This window comes from Nerophis ophidion, linkage group LG16 (genome assembly GCF_033978795.1).
Source record: "Nerophis ophidion isolate RoL-2023_Sa linkage group LG16, RoL_Noph_v1.0, whole genome shotgun sequence".
Taxonomy (NCBI): domain Eukaryota; kingdom Metazoa; phylum Chordata; class Actinopteri; order Syngnathiformes; family Syngnathidae; genus Nerophis; species Nerophis ophidion.
In genome coordinates, this window is record NC_084626.1 from 52,442,780 (window position 1) to 52,467,779 (window position 25,000).

At 40.4% G+C, this 25,000-nt stretch overlaps 1 protein-coding gene across 6 annotated transcripts in view; it reads left to right on the forward strand.

Moving 5' to 3' along the window:
* LOC133535569 (diacylglycerol kinase alpha-like) overlaps window positions 1-25,000 on the forward strand; it is a 42,971-nt gene that overhangs the window by 5,405 nt on the left and 12,566 nt on the right. For 2 of the 6 annotated variants that reach the window (XM_061875503.1, XM_061875502.1), the window contains exons 2-13: window positions 159-237; window positions 578-651; window positions 3,143-3,219; window positions 8,643-8,784; window positions 10,827-10,901; window positions 13,986-14,035; window positions 14,172-14,246; window positions 17,449-17,565; window positions 17,626-17,743; window positions 20,332-20,420; window positions 24,171-24,281; window positions 24,360-24,458. In XM_061875503.1, the coding sequence (XP_061731487.1) occupies window positions 585-651; window positions 3,143-3,219; window positions 8,643-8,784; window positions 10,827-10,901; window positions 13,986-14,035; window positions 14,172-14,246; window positions 17,449-17,565; window positions 17,626-17,743; window positions 20,332-20,420; window positions 24,171-24,281; window positions 24,360-24,458 (1,020 nt within the window). In that variant the 5' untranslated portion in view covers window positions 159-237; window positions 578-584. Of the gene's footprint in view, window positions 50-158; window positions 238-555; window positions 652-3,142; window positions 3,220-8,642; window positions 8,785-10,826; window positions 10,902-13,985; window positions 14,036-14,171; window positions 14,247-17,448; window positions 17,566-17,625; window positions 17,744-20,331; window positions 20,421-24,170; window positions 24,282-24,359; window positions 24,459-25,000 lie in introns of those variants that run through there. The other 4 variants (XM_061875501.1, XM_061875504.1, XM_061875505.1 and 1 more) reach the window with 4 other exon arrangements.

Here is a 25,000-nt window from a genome sequence, read left to right on the forward strand (position 1 = left end):
TTTATGTACAAAGCATTTATAGATTATTATCCTATCATAGTAAATGAAGGTATGATAAAGGCCTCTTTATTTCAAGCCCAACTCTCACTGGCAGTAATTGTGTCAACATGCTCCTCCCCCTGCTGCCATTGCTAATCCTCCTCATCCTCTCACGCCAGGAGGACGCTCACCACTACTGACTCGCCGCTGCTGTCCACCAAACTGAGCTCTGGGATCCGGACTTGGAGTTGAGACCAGGTGAGCTGCTCAGAAAGGTCAAGCCTCAGCGGGCCTGGAACTCCTGTGTGGATGCTTTACTCTCATCTCTGCTACTTGTGCATTACTTTACATTCTTTATCCCTTGTGGTGTTTTATGCATTACGATAAGCTCTGGCATATAATGTGAGGGTGGCATTTAGTAGTTTTTTTTGTGCAGAATCACATTTTTTAAAGGCCTCATCCTCAATGATTTGTCTCGGGGAGTGTTCAACTTACAACTTTCCTGCGGTCCCAGGAATGGAGGGGAACCAGTTTAAGGGAGTCACAGTGAAAAAGTGAAGGCCTATTGTACTATGACACATAAACGCCTCTCCCGCAGACAGAACATGGCTGAGGACACAGACAGCGATCTCACGCCCGTGGATTTTATCCAGCTGCAGGAATACATGGAAGGTAAATGTGCACTGTTTGGTGTTTTTAGTGGCTTGAAATTCAATTTAATTAAAGAGCAGCAGGCGTCGTTTAGTTCGGTAGTGGTTTTATTTCAGTCAAGTACACAACATTGTTTTGTAGATGTATGAAATCATGCAAATAGTCACTGAAACACAATTATGTTATTCGTCTACCGAAACAAATACAGTATCAATCAATCAATCAATCAATGTTTACTTATATAGCCCTAAATCACTAGTGTCTCAAAGGGCTGCACAAACCACTACGACATCCTCGGTAGGCCCACATAAGGGCAAGGAAAACTCACACCCAGTGGGACGTCGGTGACAATGATGACTATGAGAACCTTGGAGAGGAGGAAAGCAATGGCTGTCGAGCGGGTCTAACATGATACTGTGAAAGTTCAATCCACAATGGATCCAACACAGTCGCGAGAGTCCAGTCCAAAGCGGATCCAACACAGCAGCGAGAGTCCCGTTCACAGCGGAGCCAGCAGGAAACCATCCCAAGCGGAGGCGGATCAGCAGCGCAGAGATGTCCCCAGCCGATACACAGGCAAGCAGTACATGGCCACCGGATCGGACCGGACCCCCTCCACAAGGGAGAGTGGGACATAGAAGAAAAAGAAAAGAAACGGCAGATCAACTGGTCTAAAAAGGGAGTCTATTTAAAGGCTAGAGTATACAAATGAGTTTTAAGGTGAGACTTAAATGCTTCTACTGAGAAGTAGTATCTCAATTTAGGAGCTTAATTGGTTCTGTGGCGGCTCTCTTAACTCAAAACACTTAATGTCTCCCATTGGAATGAATTGAATCGAATTTGCGCTCGATCCCCTCAAAACAGCACCGTTTTTGAAAAATAAAAACATACTTAAAATGACAAATAGTTACAAAAAACAATAGAATAGAATATACTAACAACTACAGTAGTTTGACAAAGAAATGTAATGATAATGTACAGCATTTACATTATCATGACATTGTAATGATAATTGCATGGAGCAAGAAATCCTGTACATGCTGACTTAATGTCTCCCATTAGAATGAATTGAATCGAATTTGTGCTCGATCCCCTCAAAACAGCACCGTTTTTGAAAAATAAAAACAAACTTAAAATGACAAATAGTTACAAAAAACAATAGAATAGAATATACTAACAACTACAGTGGTTTTACAAAGAAATGTAGTGGTAAAGTACAGCATTTACCTGGGAGAGTGGACTTCTACGGTATCTTCTTTGAAATGTTTCTCCGACAAACACACCATCAGCAGCTTCTTCATATTTTCATGGATAAATGTCCACTGTTTAGATATTTTTTTTAACGTCTTTGGCTGGTGTTGGTGCCCATCTTCTACGGTGTGGTGTATATTTGTACTGCTTTGCCAAGTACAAGTAATAAGTGTGTGTGTGTGTATATATATATATATATATATATATATATATATATATATATATATATATATATATATATATATATATATATATATATATATAATGTGTGTGTATACATATATATATATATATATATAATGTGTGTGTATACATATATATGTATATATATATATATATATATATATATATATATATATATATATATATATATATATATATATATATATATATATATATATATATATATATATATATATATATATATATATATATATATATATATATATATATATATATATATATATATATATATATATATATATATATATATATATATATAATGTGTGTGTATACATATATATGTATATGTGTGTGTATATATATATATATATATATATATATATATGTATATGTATGTATATGTATATGTGTGTGTATATATATAAATATGTATGTATATATATATGTATGTATATATATATGTATGTATATGTGTATATATGTATATATGTATATGTATATATATATGTATGTATATGTATATATATATGTATGTATATGTATATATATATATCTATGTATGTATATGTATATATATATATATATATATATATATATATATATATATACATGTATGTATGTATATGTGTATACATGTCCATCCCTTTTCTACCGCTTATTCGCTTTGGGGTTGCGGGGGGTTCTCTGTGCCTATCTCAGCTACAATCGGGCAGAAGGCGGTGTACACCCTGGACAAGTCCCCATCTTATCGCAGTATATATATATATATATATATATATATATATATATTACACAAATAGCCCAGCCCATGACCTAATTCTTTTGACCCTTGTGCCCCCTGACTCAACCCCTAGTCTAAAGTATCGATCTTCAAAGGCTTTGAGAGGTCAAATCTCGGTTTTCAGGATTATAATGGATGAGTGGTGCCTCACTATCACTTCATGACACAAGCTACTACTAATATTAGTAAGAAATCCTAGCAACCCACTGCAAAAACTTATGTGTGAAACCATCATACAATGCACACACTTTAATTTTGGTGGCATGCAAGTCATTTTTGTGTCTGGTCGTTTTGCAGAGAGCACTTTGAGGGTTAAAGATGTGATCAAGGACTTTCAGAGTGGTGGTCGACTGGCCCAGCACACCAATGGAGAGGTCAGTTCTCATTCACAACTCCTATAGAATCATAATTGTTATTTTATTTTGGTTTACTATTGTTAATATTTACGTTATTGGACCTGTACGCGTTCGTCTGATTCTAAGACTCCATATATGTATCGCACTTAATCCAATAAATTAGAAGAAAAAAAGTCACCCTAAAGAATCCAAAACCTGAGTATTTATCAAGCCTGTCAGAGAAATTATTTACAGTCAAGGACGAATGAAATCATTTGTCTCTAACTTAGAGATGGTTTATTCTTATATGATATAATAGAATAGAATAGAATAGAAAGTACTTTATTAATCCCTGGGGACAATAAGACATATGCATTTCCAATCATTATTAGGTCGGCTGTTTTTTGATAGCTGTGTTTTTATTGGTATTATAGGAAATAAATAAACTAAAATATATGTGTATTTACATTAAGTATATATATATATATATATATATATATATATATATATATATTAGCATCTTCTTGGCAAAATTAACTATCAATCAATCAATGTTTATTTATTTAGCCCTAAATCACAAGTGTCTCAAAGGGCTGCACAAGCCACAACGACATCATCGGTTCAGAGCCCACATAAGGGCAAGGAAAAACTAACAACCCAGTGGGACGTCGATGAGAATGACTATGAGAAACCTTGGAGAGGACCGCAAATGTGGGTAACCCCTCCCTCTAGGGGACACCGGATGCAATGGACGTTGAGTGGGTCTGACATAATATTGTGAAAGTCCAGTCCATAGTGGATCTAGCATAATAGTGAGAGAGTCCAGTCCGTGGTGGATCTAACATAATAGTGAGAGAGTCCGTGGATCTAACATAATAGTGTGAGAGTGCAGTCCATTGTGGATCTAACATAATAGTCTGAGAGTCCATTCCATAGTGGATCTAACATAATAGTGTGAGAGTCCAGTCCATAGTGGATCTAACATAATAGTGTGAGAGTCCAGTCCATAGTGGATCTAGCATAATAGTCTGAGAGTCCAGTCCGTGGTGGATCTAACATAATAGTGAGAGAGTCCGTGGATCTAACATAATAGTTAGAGAGTGCAGTCCATAGTGGATCTAACATAATATTGCGAGAGTCCATTCCATAGTGGATCTAACATAATAGTGTGAGAGTCCATTCCATAGTGGATCTAACATAATAGTGAGAGTCCAGTCCATAGTGGATCTAACATAATAGTGAGAGTCCAGTCCATAGTGGATCTAACATAATAGTGAGAGTCCAGTCCATAGTGGATCTAACATAATAGTGTGAGAGTCCAGTCCATAGTGGATCTAACATAATAGTGTGAGAGTCCAGTCCATAGTGGATCTAACATGATAGTGTGAGAGTCCAGTCCATAGTGGATCTAACATAATAGTGAGAGTCCAGTCCATTGTGGATCTAACATAATAGTGTGAGAGTCCAGTCCATAGTGGAGCCAGCAGGAGACCAACCTGAGCGGAGATGGGTCAGCAGGTCAGAGATGTCCCCAACCGATGCACAGGCAAGCGGTCCACCTCGGGTCCCGAATCTGGACAGCCAGCACTTCATCCATGGCCACCGGACCTGCCGTATTTTCTGGACCATAGGGCGCACCGGATTATAAGGCGCACTGCCGATGAGCTGGTTTAGTCAGGTCTACTTTCATCCAAAAGGTGCACCGGATTGTAGGGCGCTTTAAAGGGGTCATATTATTATATTTTTTTTCTAAATTTAAAAGACTTTCTTGTGGTCTACATCAGTGTTTTTCAACCACTGTGCCGTGGCAGTGGTATACAGTCTGGTGTGCCGTGGGAGATAATCTAATTTCACCTATTTGGGTTAAAAATATTTTTTGCAAACCAGTAATTATAGTCTGCAAATGATGTGTTGTTGTTTAGTCTAGAGCTCAGTAGAGTAACCGTGTAATACTCTTCCATATCAGTAGGTGGCAGCAGGGAGCTAATTGCTTTGTAGATGTGGGAAACAGCGGGAGGCAGTGTGAAGGTAAAAGGGTGTCTAATGCTTGAACAAAAAATAAACAAAAGGTGAGTGCCCCTAAGAAAAGGCATTGAAGCTTAGGGAAGGCCATGCAGAACAAAACTAAAACAGAACTGGCCACAAAGTAAACAAAAACAGAATGCTGGACGACAGCAAAGACTTACTGTGGAGCAAAGACAATGTACCTGACATGACAATCGACAATGTTCCCACAAAGAAGGATAAAAACAACTGAAATATTCTGGATTGCTAAAACAAAGTAGATGCTGGAAATATCGCTCAAAGGAAGACATGAAACTGCTACAGGAAAATACCAAAAAAAAGAGAAAAAGACACCAAAATAGGAGCGCAAGACAACAAGTAAAACACTACACACAGGAAAACAGCGAAAAAGTCCAAATGAGTCAGGGTGTGATGTGACAAATGGTGACAGTACACCTACTTTGAGACAAGAGCTATAGTGATGCATGCTTGGTTATGGTTCAAAGTCATATCCAATAATTGCGACAACGACTTTTTACTGTCAACTGAGTTTCGTTTTTTTTTAATGATTTCCGCTGGTGGTGTGCCTCCAAATTTTTTTCAACGCAAAAAATGGGCCTTGGCTCGAAAAAGGTTGAAAAACACTGGTCTACGTAACATGTAATGGTGGTTCTTTGGTCAAAATGTTGCATGGATGATGTTTTACACATCATCTTCAAGCCGCTTTCTGACAGTCGCTTCCGGATGCGCCGTTTTGTGGGCGGTCTTATTCACGTGGCTCACCTTCCAAACCGTCTTCTCCCCGTAATCTTTGTTGTAGCGGTGTAGCGTGCAAGGACGGGTGTGGGAGAAGTGTCAAAAGATGGCGCTAACTGTTTTAATGACATTCAGACTTTACTTCAATCAGTAACGGAGCAGCATCTCCTCATCCGTGGCTCACTAGTGCGACAGCAACGTTGGAAATGTGTCCCGTGAAAAACTGTCCGGCGGGAACTCTCTAATCACTAAAGTTCCTTGGGTGAATGATGATAATGTAAACTCACTGCACCGGTATGTTTTAGCGCTTTCACGGTGAGTTTATTGACAGATATAAATAAGAACTTTACGTTACTTTTGCCAGGTTCAAACATTGATGACATCTATTAAATAGACAAAGAAGCAAGGAATCAGACAGAATTAAATTTGGCTCAATTGAGGAGAAACGTCTGGGTTGTACTCTTGTACAGTCTCCCACCACGCTCTGACGAAAGATTGTACACCTCCTCTTTTATTTGGAATTTCCCTGATTGAAAAGAAAGAGCTGTTTTTAAAAGGAAGGGGGTCGTAAACAGCTGCTGCCTTTGGTCACAACACAGTTGAAATAAAATGTGCTTGGAGGGGAGTCAGGCCCTGCTTCCTCTCCGCTTTGTAGATCTTGGGCAAGACAAAATCTTCCTATGGATTACAATTCACCAAAGAAACCGCCTCCTTCGTGTCGCTCCCTATCCTACACAGTGGAGTTTTACAAGCCTTTTGATTGGTAAGATCAAAGACAGCTTTGGTCTGCTCGCCGGGAACTCATTGAAACACAAAGTTCTGTGATTACTTAATTACAATTATTCTGACAACTTTTTATTACAAATGGCAACAGTGGAGGATGAATGGCCCAGAAAAAAAAGAAGCTTATTGACTACCTCGTCGCCACGGACTACAAAGGCGGACACGCGCAAATTTTCAGGAATTATGCCGATCTCAAATACACATCAGCCGGTACCAAAAGGTAAATGTCGCTTTTGCATAATATTGCGAAACAAAACGCCAGATAATGTCTTACCTCATACACACACCATGATAATACTCCTGTGTTGAATAACATCAAGCGGTGCGGCTTCGTCGCTCACCAAAGTCGTACTAAAACATTTTGACACATTTCTGAGCGTTATGTACTTTCAATGGAACATATATCATTTTGGTGTTGTTTACTTGAGTCATATTGCAGTCTACACGTATCTCTTATGTCTGACTGACATCTACTGGTCACACTTGTCATTTCACCACGTACCAAATAGAATAGCTTTGAGGTCGGTAAGCACAACCACAATTATTCTGTACTTTAGGCGCACCGAGTTATAAGGCGCACTGTCGAGTTTTGTGAAAATGTAATTTTAAGTGCGCTTTATAGTCCGGAAAATATGAAAATTTAATCGCTCATATTGTCCTGAGCAGCCATTTGCAGTTTTATGGTTATCATCACAGTTTTCATCTTTGCCATCACTGGCACATCACAAAAAACATAAAAAAAGAGGAAAAAGCAACATAAGAGATTTGCACGATGTCACTCACGATGATTTGAACTGTTTGAACTCCAAACGACACAACTAAAACCACCAAAAATGATTCCCGGGCGCGGCACCGCTGCTGCCCACTGCTCCCCTCACCTCCCAGGCCGTGTCCAAGGGGATGGGTCAAATGCAGAGGACAAATTTCACCACACCTAGTGTGTGTGTGTGTGTGTGTGAGTGACAATCATTGGTACCTTAACTTTCAATCTATCAATCAATGTTTATTTATATAGCCCCAAATCACAAATGTCTCAAAGGACTGCACAAATCATTACGACTACAACATCCTCGGAAGAACCCACAAAAGGGCAAGGAAAACTCACACCCAGTGGGCAGGGAGAATTCACATCCAGTGGGACGCCAGTGACAATGCTGACTATGAGAAACCTTGGAGAGGACCTCAGATGTGGGCAACCCCCCCCTCTAGGGGACCAAAAGCAATGGATGTGGAGCGGGTCTAACATGATACTGTGAAAGTTCAATCCATAGTGGCTCCAACACAGCCGCGAGAGTTCAGTTCAAAGCGGATCCAAGACAGCAGCGAGAGTCCCGTCCACAGGAAACCATCTCAAGCGGAGGCGGATCAGCAGCGTAGAGATGTCCCCAACCGATACAGGCGAGCGGTCCATCCTGGGTCCCGACGAGCGGTCCATCCTGGGTCTTGACTCTGGACAGCCAGTACTTCATCCATGGTCATCGGACCGGACCCCCTCCACAAGGGAGGGGAGGACATAGGAGAAAGAAAAGAAGCGGCAGATCAACTGGTCTAAAAAGGAGGTCTATTTAAAGGCTAGAGTATACAGATGAGTCTCAAGGTGAGACTTAAATGTCTCTACTGAGGTAGATCTCGAACTGTTACCGGGAGGGCATTCCAGAGTACTGGAGCCCGAATAGAAAACGCTCTATAGCCCGCAGACTTTTTTTGGGCTCTAGGAATCACTAATAAGCCGGAGTCTTTTGAACGCAGATTTCTTGCCGGGACATATGGTACAATACAATCGGCAAGATAGGATGGAGCTAGACCATCTTTAAACTGTGTTCCATTTTGGAGATTCTGTTTGCCAAACACGTTAGATACACTTGTTTGCTTTGTGTCATGACGTATTTTTGTTTTTGTTTTTTTCCATCTCTGCACAGTGTTTGGATGCAGAAGGCTTCTGCTGCTTCCTCAAAACCTACCTTGAGGTGGATGAATTTCCCCAGGATTTCTGCCAGCGCCTTTTCCGCTACTTCCGATGTGTCGAGCAGGACGGCTCCACGCCCGAAGCCCAGGCCAAACGTGAGCGTGTTTCTGTTCTCATTCATCCAGGTCCTTCCACTTTCAGGACTGTTCATCCGTCGCAACTGGACTTGCAGTCCAGTCACCAGAATTTCACAGTAAAAGCATTTAGTTTTTCTTTACGGCATATAAACAAATGGAATAAATGGAATGGAATGGAGAAACAATACCACTGTTTCTAGCGGTAAAATTCATGCAACATAGCTGCCAGTTCTTTTTTTAACCATAAAATCTTGTTTTTATGTTTTTTTTGTGTGTTTTTAATGTTTTAGTGTCTTACTGTATATGGGAAAAAACAGTACCAAAGTTGATTTCACGGTAAAATACTTAGTCGGCATTTATCAATGAGTAGCATATTTATAGATAGATGGATAGATAGTACTTTATTTATTCCTTCAGGAGAGTTCCTTCAGAAAAATTAACATTTTCAGCCCAATCCCTTTCAAGATCAGACAAAAATTACAGGGAGACAGAACAGGATCGCTAACGGGTCTGTAGACTTCCGGCGCCCCTTACAAAAAAGGTGAGATACAGGTAAACAAGGGGGGTTTACCTAAGGGTGGAAATAAAAGATTAAAATAAAATAAAATAAAATAAAAAAATCGGTCTTAGCCTGGGCCTCTGGAGAGGGGGTCCAGACTGAGGCCAAGGGAAAAAACAAAAAAAAACCCCTACTCATAGCCATAGTACACATCCCTCTTATGTGTGTAAGAAGGAAACATCAAAGAAAACAAAGGCCATGAGAGACATTAAAGCAGCGAAGCTGATACAAGCAGCCACTTCTACATACAGCTATGAATAAAAAGTAAAAGAAACATATACGCTGTGGTGGCCTCTGCGGTGTTCCACACCATCGTCTGCTGGGGTGGAGACAGTATGGCCAGAGACAGGAGCAGACCCAACAAAGCAACCAAGAGAGCCGACTCCACTCTCGGCCGCCAACCAATTCTCGGCCAGTGTCCGCATGGATGAGCGATATATATATATATATATATATATATATATATATATATATATATATATGTATGTATGTATGTATGTATGTATGTATGTATGTATGTATGTATGTATGTATGTATGTATGTATGTATGTATGTATGTATGTATGTATGTATGTATGTATGTATGTATGTATGTATGTATGTATGTATGTATGTATGTATGTATGTATGTGTGTGTGTGTGTGTGTGTGTGTGTGTGTGTATATATATATGTATGTGTGTGTGTGTATATATGTATATATGTATGTATATATATATATGTATGTATATGTATATATATGTGTATATATGTATGTATGTATGTATGTATATGTATATATATGTGTATATATATGTATGTGTGTGTATAGATATATATATATATATATAGTACATTAACAATATATGTATTTTCACGTAATCTGCCAAAAAATCTTCAAATTTTACTTTAAAAATTTGCAGTTCCGTCACCAGAATTTCACAGTAAAAGCATTTTTTTTTTTTTTTTTTACAGTATATACATAAATGGAATGGAATGGAGAAACCAAACCACTGTTTTTAGCAGTAAAATTCATGCAACAGCGCAACCAGTTTTTGTTGTTGTTGTTGTTTTTACTGTAAAATTTAGTTTTAATGTCTTTTTTGTTTCTTTTTTTAATGTTTTGGTGTCTTAATGTATTTGGAAAAAAATAGTACCAAATTTGATTTTACGGTAAAATCTCAGTCTGCGGAATTTAACCGTACAGACTATTGTTATTTTACAATCTACAATTTGATTACTACTTTTTGACTAATCAGAGAGAGTATGGCCAGAGGGTCTCCTAAATAATTGGTCAAAAGCCACTTCCGTGCCAACAGGACGCCATGTTTGCTACCGACCTGAAACGGAGTTGGCCATATTCTTTCTATACGCGGCCCTGAACAATGGGCCCTGGCCCTATGGTTAAGAAAGACTTTTATGAACAGTCCAGTTGCGATGGACTCAATGCTCTTAGAAAACTTGAAAATGTTGACTTTTTCTATACCAGGAGCCATTTTTCTTGCTATTTGTGTCTCTGCCAGATGGGGTGCTTCTCCGCGACATGTCCTGTTACTTCTCAGTGCTGGAGGACGGGCAGCCTCGAGAGAAGCTGGAATGTTGGTTTGCTTCTCAATCAGGGGTGTTTCTTATTTGACATGGGGGGTTATTGTTTTATTTATTTATTCCATTTTAAAATCATCACAAAATGAAACAGGAAGATAAGGGCCAAATACATTTATTAAAAAGTTACCAGAACAAATATTTTTATAATGGGAAAAAAAAAAATATCTGTTTCAGTTTTGATATAAGATACATTTAAATAAGATTGCACGGCAAATTAAATTGGCATCTGTCTTCTACCATTATACATTTCTTGGATGGATGGATGGATATAAGTTCTTACTTTATTTACAATTGTAGAATTGAAAAAGTAATTTATCGTCTACTGTCCCGATCAGGCTTCATTGTTGGATGCAGAGATGGCAAGCGAAGGGCAGGTAAAATGTACTTAATGACAAAAACAGAAATAGTGCAGCAGGGGAGTGCACAGGAAGCATAGTTAAAGTACCAATGATTGTCTCACACACACACTAGGTGGGGCAAAATTATACTCTGTATTTGATCCATCACCCTTGATCACTCCCTGTGAGGTGAGGGGAGCAGTGAGCATCATTTTTGTTGATTTAATCCCCCAATTCCAACCCTTGATGCTGAGTGCCAAGCAGGGAGATAATGGGTCCCATTTTTATAGTCTTTGGTATGACTCGGCTGTAGTTTGAACTCACAACCTACCCATCTCAGGACGGACACTCTAACCACTGAGTAGGTAGTGAAGTGAAGTGAATTATATTTGTATAGCGCTTTTCTCTAGTGACTCAAAAAGCTTTACATAGTGAAACCAAATATCTAAGTTACATTTAAACCAGTGTGGGTGACACTGGGAGCACGTGGATAAAGTTTCTTGCCCAAGGACACAACGGCAGTGACTAGGATGGCAGAAGCGGGAATCGAACCTGCAACCCTGAAGTTGCTGGCACGGCCACTCTACCAACCGAGCTAAACCGCCCCCAGGTAGAGAAAGTTCCGGCAGATTGATCTACAAAGCAAAAATGTGAGGGAGTGAAATGGAGGAAAATGGGAAGTGGAAACAAAAAGAAGTGCAGTGGACAGGAAATAAAACAGGATAAAAGAAGCTAATAACGGTCATGTGAGAATAAGAGTTTAGCGTTGCATTTAAAACAAATAATTGAAAGAGCAAATTGATCAACAAAACCCAAAACGTTGACACGTTGTGTAAATGGCTCTATTGTAACTCGTGGCTTGGCATTCTCTTGCTGAAATAAGCAGGGGCGTCCATGAAAAAGACGTTGCTTGAATGGCAACATATGTTGCTCCAAAAACCTGTATGTACCTTTCAGCATTAATGGTGCCTTCACAGATGTGTAAGTTACACATGCCTTGGCCACTAATCTACCCCCATACCATCACACATGCTGGCTTTTGCACTTTAAGCCTAGAAAAATCTGGATGGTTCTTTACCTCTTTGATCCAGAGGACACAACGTCCACAGTTTCCAAACACAATTTGAAATGTGGACTCTTCAGACCACAGAACACTTTTCCACTTTGCATCAGTCCATCTTAAATGAGATTTGTCCTTGCGAAGCCGGCGGCTTTTCTAGGTGTTTTTGATAAATGGCTTTGGTTTTGCATAGTAGAGTTTTACCTTGCAGTTATCAGATGTAGCGACCAACTGTAGTCACTGACAGTGGTTTTCTGAAGTGTTCCCGAGCCCATGTGGTGATATCCTTTACACACCGATGTCGCTTTTTGATGCACTACCGCCTGAGGGATCGAAGGTTACGGGGCATGGTTTTCAGCCTTGCTGCTTACGTGCAGTGATTTTTCCAGATTCTTTGAACCTTTTGATGGGCTTACTGTTAGGGTGCACGCGCAGTCTGTTTCTTCCTCATCTGCGGGAGCACCGAGAGGCTCTGCGGTGAGCTCCACAGGACAAGCCCCCGCGCTTGCGGCACATGTCGCCGCAGCCGGGGTCAATGTGCTGTCAGCGCACCTGGGTCTAATCAGACAAGCGGCTGCCCTGAAAGTGAGCTATGCATCTCATTAATCCCTGGATCTCCCTCTTGACTCCCACTTCCTCCCTCGTTCCTTGACTACTCGCTCGCCCCAGACTCTGACGTTTATGTCTGCCCCACGGACCTTACGCGAATCTCGGATCCTTTCTGCGTTTGCCCTCTTTGGTTTTGTCTGCTTCCTCATTCAACATTTACGGTAACACTCAACAGCTAATCTCCACACATAGTCACACACATACGCTATTGGATGTTGTCACACCCCATTCTATAGTTTATTAGTATTGTTTTGGATTATTATATATATATATATATATTTACTATATATGTATATAATAAATTATTGTACATACTAATCCCTGGTGTCTGTTACCGTCATCTCCCTTAGTAAAAAATAACAATTACGAACCGTAGATGGTGAAATCCCTAAATTCCTTGCAATAGCCGGTTGAGAAATGTTGTTAGACAATTTTCTCATGCATTTGTTGACAAAAGTAGTGACCCTCGCCCCGTCCTTGATTGTGAATGACTGAGCATTTCACGGAAATTGCTTTATTACCCAACCATGGCACCCACCCGTTCCCAATTAGCCTGTTCACCTGTGGGATGTTCCAAATAAGTGTTTGATGAGCGTTCGTCGAACTTCTCAGTCTGCAGGCATCAAATTCCCAATGGGCTAATATTTGCAAAAAATAACAAAGTTTACCAGTTTGAACGTTAAGTATCTTGTCTTTGTAGTCTATTCAATTGAATATAAGTTGAAAAGGATTTGCAAATCATTGTATTCTGTTTTTATTTAGCATTTACACAACGTGACAACGTCACTGGTTTTGGGTTTTGTACAAGAAACTAAGGGTTATGTGAGAATGATAAGAGTTTAGTGTTGCATTTAATAAACATCATTGAAAGAGTAGTGCTCTGTATAATATTTAAAAAGCATTTGGATAAACACGAACTCTGTTAGTTTAAGTACATTTTAGATTAAAAAAAAGGAGCAATTTATTGCAATTAACTGTTTTCCGAGACCCTCGTTTTAAATGACTTGTTGCATTTTAATTTCAACAATTGATCATGTTAAATGAAACGCTTTTCTGTCTCACGTTTTCAGTCACGTTCAAACTTTATGACAAAGATGGCAACGGACACCTGGACAGCTCCGTAAGTCTCTCCAAAACCTCGTTTTCCACACTGGCATTCATTGCGAAACCAAGATGGCGGGAAAAGAAGCCGTTTTGAAAAGAGCTCTTTTAGTCCTGAAATATTCACCATGTGGGGCTTGTGTTCCTCCCACCAGGAAGTGGACCAGATCGTCAACCAGATGATGCGAGCAGCGGACTACCTGGGCTGGGACGTGCCCGAGCTCAGATCTGTACGTGCCGCGCCACGGGGTTCTGGAATCTGTCCTTCTATAATGTCTGTGATTTGAGATGTCCGATAACATCGGCCGATAAATGCTTTAAAATGTAATATCGCAAATTATGGGTATCAAGAAGTAAAATTAATGACTTTTTAAAACGCCGCTGGACGGACTGGTACATGTCCGGTAAAACACGGACGTAGGGAGAAGTACAGAGCAGTTGCGTCCCCTCGCCCCTCTCCCACATAAACAACACAGTAGTTGACGACTTCAGCATGAGAGGTTTCCTGGCGACGCTTGATGACCTCATCAAACGGCCGCGAGCGCAGCATAAAAAACCAGAGTGTGTTGTTGCCGGTGCTATAGCCGTGACGGACAAGCCAGCTCGCTTGGTGACTGACTAGCGACACCATGTCTATGGTTTGGGATTATTTTAAAGTGCATCCGACGGATAAACTGTCAACTTGCAATGACTGCAAAAAGTTGGTTTTGGGGGAGAAACCGAGATGTCTTACTTTTAATACGAGCAATTTGATCTCCCACCTCTTCAAGAATCCTAAGGAGATACACGATGAATACAAGCGGAAGATGGATGAAAAGCAAACACCGAATAAAAAGTAGTAAGCAGTTGTCGCTTAAAGACTCCGCGCCAAGAAAAAACAAAAATACAACTGTGACCAACTCCAGCAGTTGTGCGGGTTCCAAGGACCACCAAGGAATGACATTATGGCGAGCAAGGTTAGACTTCTTTACTTCAAAGAATAAATGTCTCTTGCCGGGTTGCTTTTCAGCCTTGCCGTCCGCTGCTCGCTCTGCCGCTCCAGCTTTTCAACTTCTTGCGTCGTCTTCTTCCTTGGGCTCGCCGTCTCTCTCGCTCTGCATCCGCTTCTCTCTTGCTCCGTCTCTTCTCTCCGTCTCCTTCTCCCACGTTCACGGCTGCCGCCCTTTTATACAGTGCGAGACGATTATTTGATTGTGCCCAGCTGGGCGATCCACGCACATTATAATGTTTTCGGCGTCGATCCCTGCTCCGCCACGCCTCCTCGTCACCATCTTGGAGCGGGCTCAGGTGAGTTCTGGGTATTTGTTCTGTTGTGTTACGGTGCGGATGTTCTCCCGAAATGTGTTTGTCATTCTTTTTTGGTGTGGGTTCACAGCGTGGCGCGTATTTGCAACAGTGTTAAAGTTAAACAACAAAAACCAACCCTAAAGCGATAAAAAACAAACAACGTTTGAATTGGTCCAGGTTATCGGGGACTTTATTACTGACGGACTGCAGCCAGGCACGTAAGAAAACCCTTGTCTCCTTGGCAACGTTTCTGTCGCTTTCACTCTTTAGTTGCTTTTCCACTATCGCAGGGGTATTTTGGAGCCAAATAACAAAAATCGACTCTGGTGGTAGCGTGGGTGTATATTGTAGCCCGGAAGAGTTAGTGCTGCAAGTAGTTCTGGGGTATTTGTTCTGTTGTGTTACGGTGCGGATGTTCTCCCGAAACGTGTTTGTCATTCTTGTTTGGTGTGGGTTCACAGTGTGGCGTGTATTTGCAACAGTGTTAAAGTTAAACAACAAAAACCAACCCTAAAGCGATAAAAAACAAATAACGTTTGAATTGGTCCAGGTTATCGGGGACTTTATTACTGACGGACTGCAGCCAGGCACGTAAGAAAACCCTTGTCTCCTTGGCAACGTTTCTGTTGCTTTCACTCTTTAGCTGCTTTTCCACTATCGCAGGGGTATTTTGGAGCCAAATAACAAAAATCGACTCTGGTGGTAGCGTGGGTGTATATTGTAGCCCGGAAGAGTTAGTGCTGCAAGGAGTTCTGGGGTATTTGTTCTGGTGTGTTACGGTGTGGATGTTCTCCCGAAATGTGTTTGTCATTCTTGTTTGGTGTGGGTTCACAGCGTGGCGCGTATTTGCAACAGTGTTAAAGTTAAACAACAAAAACCAACCCTAAAGCGATAAAAAACATATAACTTTTGAATTGGTCCAGGTTATCGGGGACTTTATTACTGACGGACTGCAGCCAGGCACGTAAGAAAACCCTTGTCTCCTTGGCAACGTTTCTGTCGCTTTCACTCTTTAGCTGCTTTTCCACTATCGCAGGGGTATTTTGGAGCCAATTAACAAAAATCGGCTCTGTCTGGGGGGGGGGCGGGGTTTGGTGGTAGCGTGGATGTATGTTGTAACCCGGAAGAGTTAGTGCTGCAAGGAGTTCTGGGTATTTGTTCTGTTGTGTTACGGTGCGGATGTTCTCCCGAAATGTGTTTGTCATTCTTGTTTGGTGTGGGTTCACAGTGTTGCGCGTATTTGCAACAGTGTTAAAGTTAAACAACAAAAAACAACCCTAAAGCGATAAAAAACAAACAACGTTTGAATTGGTCCGGGTTATCGGGGACTTTATTACTGACGGACTGCAGCCAGGCACGTAAGAAAACCCTTGTCTCCATGGCAACGTTTCTGTCGTTTTCACTCTTTAGGTGCTTTTCCACTATCGCAGGGGTATTTTGGAGCCAAATAACAAAAATCGGCTCTGGTGGTAGCGTGGGTGTATATTGTAGCCCGGAAGAGTTAGTGCTGCAAGGAGTTCTGGGTATTTGTTCTGTTGTGTTACGGTGCGGATGTTCTCCCGAAACGCGTTTGTCATTCTTGTTTGGTGTGGGTTCACAGCGTGGCGCGTATTTGCAACAGTGTTAAAGTTGTTTATACAGCCACCCTCAGTGTGACCTGCATGGCTGTTGACCAAGTATGTCTTGCATTCACAAGCCGCATGTATAATGTGACATGGCCGGCAAGCTGCTTGTATGGAGGGAAAGCGGACGTGACGACAGGTTGTAGAGAACGCTAAAGGCACGCCCCCAATATTGTTCTCCGGGTGGAAATCGGGAGAAATTCGGGAGAATGGTTGCCCCGGGGAGGTTCTCAGGAGGGGCACTGAACTTTGGGAGTCTCCCGGTAAAATCAGGAGGGTTGGCAAGTGAATGCGGTGTAAACAGGCGGGCCTGCTCTAATGTTAATTTGATATTGCTTCAAGGGCCAAATCAAATCACATGGGCCAGAGTTTGACACCCATGGTTTAATGCATCACAACAAAATGAGGCATAATGATGTGCTAATTCCACGACTGTATATATTGGTTGATATCGGAATCGGTAATTAAGAGTTGGACAATATCGTCAAAAAAAGCCATTATCGGACATCTCTATCCGTGACAGGTGCTGGAGGAAATGATCCGGGCCATCGACGCGGACAACAGCGGCACGGTCACGCTGGACGAGTGGCTGAAGGGAGGCATGAACAACGTGCCCCTGCTCGTTCTGCTCGGACTGAAGGTGACGCCCGGACATTGCGTAACGACGACCTGCGGTAACTTCCTCCCGCTCACTCCGCAGGTGCCGGAGAAGGACGGGCAGCACATCTGGAGATTGAAGAACTTCACAAAACCGGCGTACTGCTGCGTGTGCGAGAACATGCTCCTGGGACTCAGGAAGCAGGGCCTCAGCTGCAACTGTGAGTCCTCAAAAACCTGGGTTCTGGGCTACTTAGACTTGGACTTCCAATTTGAACTTTACAGTACAGATAGAAATTAATTTCCGTTATATTACATTCGCTCGTTGTAGTGTAGGATACAAGGGCAATAAGGTGCAGATATAAATAAATAGATTTCTTTACAGATAAATTAGGGCTGGGCGATATTGCTTTTTTTAATACCTCGATATTTTTAGGCCATGTCACGATACACGATATATATCTCCATATTTTGCCTTAGGTTTGAATGAACTCCGGCTTATTAGTGATTCCCAAAGCCCAGAAAAAGTCTGCGGGCTATAGAGTGTTTTCCGTTCGGGCTCCAGTACTCTGGAATGCCCTCCCGGTAACAGTTCGAGATGCCACCTCAGTAGAAGCATTTAAGTCTCACCTTAAAACTCATCTGTATACTCTAGCCTTTAAATAGACTCCCTTTTTAGACCAGTTGATCTGCCGTTTCTTTTCTTTTTCTTCTATGTCCCACTCTCCCTTGTGGAGGGGGTCCGGTCCGATCCGGTGGCCATGTACCGCTTGCCTGTGTATCGGCTGGGGACATCTCTGCGCTGCTGATCCGCCTCCGCTTGGGATGGTTTCCTGCTGGCTCCGCTGTGAACGGGACTCCCGCTGCTGTGTTGGATCCGCTTTGGACTGGACTCTCGCGACTGTGGTGGATCCATTATGGATTGAACTTTCACAGTATCATGTTAGACCCGCTCGACATCCATTGCTTTCCTCCTCTCCAAGGTTCTCATAGTCATCATTGTCACCGACGTCCCACTGCGTGTGAGTTTTCCTTGCCCTTATGTGGGCCTACCGAGGATGTGGTAGTGGTTTGTGCAGCCCTTTGAGACACTAGTGATTTAGGGCTATATAAGTAAACATTGATTGATTGATTGATACATATAATCACAGCAGTATGATGATTCTATGTGTCTACATCAGGGGTCTCAAACACGCGGACTTGGCCTGCGAGACGTCATTTTGCGTCCCGCACGTTAATATGCGGCGGCGTAATAATATAAACGTACAATTGAAGTTAAAAAGCGGGTTTGGAGCAATCACTGCTGCTCACACGGTCACTAAGGTGGCCACTATGTTTAACACGTCAACATAATGTGTTTTATATTCATCCATGAGAGCATTTTTGTTGTAAATTGTGAGGCGTGTCTGTTAAAATCATGGTTGTCTTTTTTTTTTTAACAATAGCATGTATTGTCTTTGTGTGGTGATGTAAATGAGGTGTGGTTGTATTGTATATTAAGTATGTGTCCATGACTTTTCTTCATTTGATGACATGCAATGGTATGATTTTATTGTCATGATTTTTGTATCCTTTTAATTCAGGTAGCCAGGGACTGCAGATGGAAATGAGCTATTTAGCTATAATCTGGTACAGAACATATCTGTCTTTGAGCTTAATGTTTCTGTGCATTGTCCCTTCAAATAAAAACTAAACTATAATAGGAACATTTTATGTTAGAGCGGCCCGCGAGTTTTACATTAACGGCACTTGACAGCGTCACACTTGCCAACCTTACCGATTTTTCCAGGAGACTAGCTAATTAGGGCGTGCCGCGATGGCGCTGCCTTCAGCGTCCTTTACGACCTGTACTAATAGCGTGCCAGCTCAGCACGAGTGAATGCAAGGCATACTTGGTCAACAGCCATACAGGTCACACTGAGGGTGGCCGTATAAACAACTTTAACACTGTTACAAATACTGTATGTGCCACACTGTGAACCCACACCAAACAAGAATGACAAACACATTTCAGGGAACCCAGAAACCCTTGCAGCACTAACTCTTCTCAGGAAGAGCATGTCCCAAATTCCAAGTTGGTGTTTTGAGGCCTCTTGTGGTGGGTCCTCCTGGTGCCGACAGATCTTCTGGGAGCCCAGTGGTCAGGTTTGAACAAGTCTGTAATTGTAAGTTCACATGCTTTCCAGCAGTCTTCGCTCTTGTCAGTCTCTCGGGCATGTATCTTCTCCTCCCACTCCAACCTCGTATCTCGGCCCGGCTGCTGCTATCAAGGGCGACAGGTGATTAGATAACAAGTCCCAGCTGGGCAATCTACTCCCCTCCCGCTGGCTTCGATGCCGGTCCTTACACACCCGCAGACCACGCCCCCCTCCACAGTCTTGAACTATACAAAATATTTCAATGTTTGACATCTGCACTTTTGAGTGTTATAGGAGTTATTACGGTAATCTACGTCTCAGCAGCTGAGACCAGGAACAAAGCAGAGTGGGCGGGGTTTGTTTTCAGAGCAGCCAGCCAGAAACATGTGTGTCAGAAGCAAATTTTTACAGTGAATTTCTGCATAAAAGTGATAATACATCATATTGTGTTTATTATGCTTTGCATTTTTTGTTTTGTTTTGCTTGTTTGTCAAAGATGTCTACGGATGGTCTGAGACGTAAAAGAGGCGCAACATTCACATGTTAATATTCAGTGTTTTATTGTTCATTAGTAAAATTGCAAATCCCACTTTCTGTTTTTTAACGCACAAATACTCTACGAAAAAGACAATTTTAGTAATATTTTTTCTCTTTTTTGTGTCTGCCCTCAGGCTGCAAGTACACTGTCCACAGTCAGTGTGCCAACAAGAGTCGTGAACCCTGCGCTCAGACTTTTGTCAGCGCCGCACATAAATTTCGGGTGAGAAGACCACCTTTGACACAGACTCACCTGCCAAGTATGTTTTTCCCCACAGGTGTTGGATTATGGCGTTAAAAATATTTTTGCAAATCAGTAATTATAATCCGCATATAATGTGCCGTTGTTGAGTGTCTGTACTGTCTAGAGCAGGGGTGTCCAAACTTTTTCCACTGAGGGCCGCACATGGAAAAAATTAAAGCATTTTTTAAAAGATATTTATCATTTTTAAACCATAACAGGATATATAGATTTATTTATTTTTTTAACTTTAGGGATCCCAAGGACAATAAAGGGGTCTCATTCATTAAAATGTTAAAAATAAGTGGAATTATTATAATTTTTTTATATAACACTTCCAGAAAATCTCTATATCAACTTCAGGTTGATATAAAGTAAAAAAAAAAGAAAAAAAGAAGCCTTTTCTGTCAAAGACAACTTGTTTTTTTTCATAGTAAAACTAAAATATGCCGTATTTAGTAAATAGAGCCCTAAAATATCAATAATATAGGACACCATTGATTTAAATTCATCATTATTTTTAAGTAATCACAGAAAAAAGATTAATTAAATCCCACTAAATATTGTTGGGATCCAAAAGGTCCCCCAGACATAAAGTGATAAATTTTTATTAGTTGTCTTTTTAAAACTTTCAACACTTAATACACATCTATATGATATAGAGATAATAATATCATATTATATAATTATAATAATATTATATATTATAGTATTATAATATTATAAATTATAATATTATGTAATATATAATTATAATATTATATATCAGTATATATAATGTACTGTACATATATTATGTAGGAAATAACATTAGAGGAATTGTTACAACGTGTAAATGGAATAAAACAAACATGTTTACTTGACCCACTTCCTGGGAAACTGATCAAGGAGCTCTTTGTATTATTAGGTCCATCAGTGCTAAATATTATAAACTTATCACTCTCCTCGGGCACTGTTCCCCTAGCATTCAAAAAAGCGGTTATTCATCCTCTTCTTAAAAGACCTAACCTCGATCCTGACCTCATGGTAAACTACCGACCGGTGTCTCACCTTCCCTTTATTTCAAAAATCCTCGAAAAAATTGTTGCGGAGCAGTTGAATGAACACTTAGCGTCTAACAATCTATGTGAAACCTTTCAATCCGGTTTCAGGGCAAATCACTCCACGGAGACAGCCCTCGCAAAAATGACTAATGATCTATTGCTAACGATGGATTCTGATGCGTCATCTATGTTGCTGCTCCTCGATCTTAGCGCTGCTTTCGATACCGTCGATCATAATATTTTATTAGAACGTATCAAAACACGAATTGGTATGTCAGACTTAGCCCTGTCTTGGTTTAACTCTTATCTTACTGATAGGATGCAGTGTGTCTCCCATAACAATGTGATTGATTGATTGATATGTTATATTTTACAACGCTATATTTAGTCTATTTATACCTGCATTGTCCTTTCCATCCTTACACTTTCCATCATTGTAACTGAGCTACTGTGTGGAACAATTTCCCATGTGGATCATTAAAGTTTGTCTAAGTCTTAAGTTACAGGATCAACTTCAGATATATCCGTCCATTTTATGTTCAAACTATTATTTTGTTTGTTTTATGCTCTTTTGTCAGAGAAATCATTGATGTGTTTATGTGGCAACCACACAATAATTGCAATATTTTCCACATACCTTTTTTTAAAGTGAAATATCTGAAGTAACTGGAGCCTTGAATAGGTCAATAATTCATTATAACATTGATTTGTTTAGTTTTTAGTTTTTAGTTTTTAGCAATGGCAAAAAAGAAAAATAAAGCCTGCATGGCAGCTTTGTGTCAACATTGCAACTTTTTCCAGTTAGATTTCACCTCATTCCACTTTTTTAAATGTTTTTATTTTTTTATTTTTGCAATAGCATTTCCAGAATGTGTGACAATTATTTGCGGGCCGCAAATGGTCCCGGGGCTGCACTTTGGACACCCTAGTCCAGAGTAACCGTGTAATACTCTTCCATATCAGTAGGTAGCAGCAGGTGGCTACTTGCTTTGTAGATGTCGGTAACGACGACTATTGTTTGTCGTGATCACAATATGCAGACGACAGCGGGAGGCAGTGTGCAGGTAAAAAAGTATCTAACGCTTAAACCAAAAATAAACAAAAGGCGAGTGCTGCTAAGAAAAGGCTTAGGGATGGCTGTGCAAAATGAAACTAAAACTGAACTGGCTGCAGAGTAAACAAGAACAGAATGCTGGACGACAGCAAATACGGCATGTGGAGCAGACAGCGTCCACAAAGTAGGCACACAATTCAAATAACCAAATACATAGGCAAGAATATAATGAGGCAATTATACTTTTATATTCTCACATTCAATTATGCTTTTTTCGTTTACTGTACTGTACAGTGTATGTTTTTCCATTTCTTATATATGTTTTAAGGCTGTAAAACCCCTAACCCCACACTTTATAAACTTTTCTCAGACAGGCATTAACATTTTCTCACATTTCTCTCATTTAAACACTCTCCAAGTTCAAACCTTTGTGGATTTAAAGAAATAAGTATTAAAGAATGAAACAAAAAATCCAAACCTGTTTTTTAGAGCTGTAGGATTTTTTTTTTTTTACTTAAAAAATAAGCCCGGGTTTTATCATACATAACCAGAGTCACACAATCTTTTTGGGCCTTAAATCCTGCGCTTTTTTGCTTCGTCCTGCATTGTAAAGGTTCCAGAGGGCATTAGTTTCCAAAATAAGCCTGTCTCATCCATATTAAAAACTTGTTCAGGATTATATCCCCCACCACAGTATACATTCTGCACCGTACAGGACACATGGCATGAAGAAGATTGCTTGATAAAGGTGTACAGTCCCTTCGCGAAATCAGGACGTGGGCCACAATGCGCATCCATACGCTGTAAAAAAATTTAAAAAAAGCATGCGACACTAAAAAAATTACACACTAAAAAAATCTGTGTAAAGTGAACCTTGTTGTTTTGTGGCAATTTTAACTTTGAGTTTATTTGGAACATGCAAGCATACAACATGATACATCACAATTTCCAGTTTCGCTTTTCAACATGTTTGAAAAGGAATAGAAAGAAGCAGAGCTTGTTTAATCCCACCCCCTTTCTTTTAAATAACAGTTGCCAAAACTTTTGTTCACTTCTTGTTCTCAATTTATTCACAATATACTCCACAAGTAATCACAATAAAAATAAATAAATAAATAATTCTCAGTGAAGCAATTTCATATGGTGAGATTAGTAAGATCATTTTGAAAAAATTAACGGATGGATGAAATAAATTCAAAATGTTTATCATGGTTCTTCTTTGTACTTTGTAAACACTTTAAGTTTGAAGAGTCTCTTGAATTGGATTATATTAGTACATTGTTTGATTTATTTGCTTAATCCATTTCATAATTTATTTCCACATACACTTTAAGAATTGTTTTAGTTAGATTGTAAACTGTTGACCACAGCATCAGTTGCAGTGTGGATTGGCGCTTTCCATTATTTTCAGCAGACTGCATTGCAAATTGATTAATCCCTCCTCTTCCAGGGAAGGGGCCATATGAATCCCTCCCCCTACTCTATGACAAATCCTTTCCTTGGCATACTAAATAAGAAAACCAGTTTTGGAAGGTTTCTGAAAATGTGGCATGCAAAACAATTCAGGTTTTAATCGGATGAAAGGCATGAATTTCCTTCAGCTTGACCTCTGTTGAGCTTTTCTTTCATTCTCAGGTGCCGTCCCACGACTGGGTCCGAACCGACCGCAGCGCCTCCAAGTGTCAAGTTTGCCAAAAGAAGATTCAAACTTTAACCGGGCGGCGTTGTGCGTGGTGTCATGAAATAGTGAGAACGACGCGTCAGCGTTTTTTGGAAGAAAGAATGACAAATTGTGCTCACGCAACCTCGCTTTTCCCCTTTAAGCGCCATGAAGAGTGCGTCTTCACCGGGTTGTCCACCTGCGAACTTGGACCCCTCAAAGATCACATACTCCCTCCTTGGGCCATATTCGCAGACACCAAGGTAAAACACTATTTGGTGCTGCTTTTTATGGACGCATAATTACTGTACTTTCTGGGCTATGGAGCGCATTGTTACTTTAGCCTCACCTACCAAATTTGGGAAGAAAAAATATTTTTGCATACCATATATAGGCTGTGTATTTATTAGGGCTGGGCAACGATTAAACATTTTAATCGAAGTTAATCGCACTATTTCTCCGATTAATCGCGATTAACTACATTGTATACACAAAGCCCAATAATGAATTCAAAAGTAGTGTGTAGTGCACCTTTATTGGAATATTCTCCCACATGAACAAAAGCGCCAAAACATTTGTTGTGCAAACACAATTTAAATCAGTCCTTGTTAAACAGTAGCAGTTAAATAGCATATTTGATGAAAATCAACTCCAAAAATGTAAATACAAACATTTAAGCTTATTGCCACTGCCAGGGTATTTAAGTTATCCTGTTTGTTATGGAAAATAAATATAATCTACATACAAATCTCTGAGCCACAATCATAACATCTGAACAGGCAATTTCTGAGGTAACAGCAGAAAC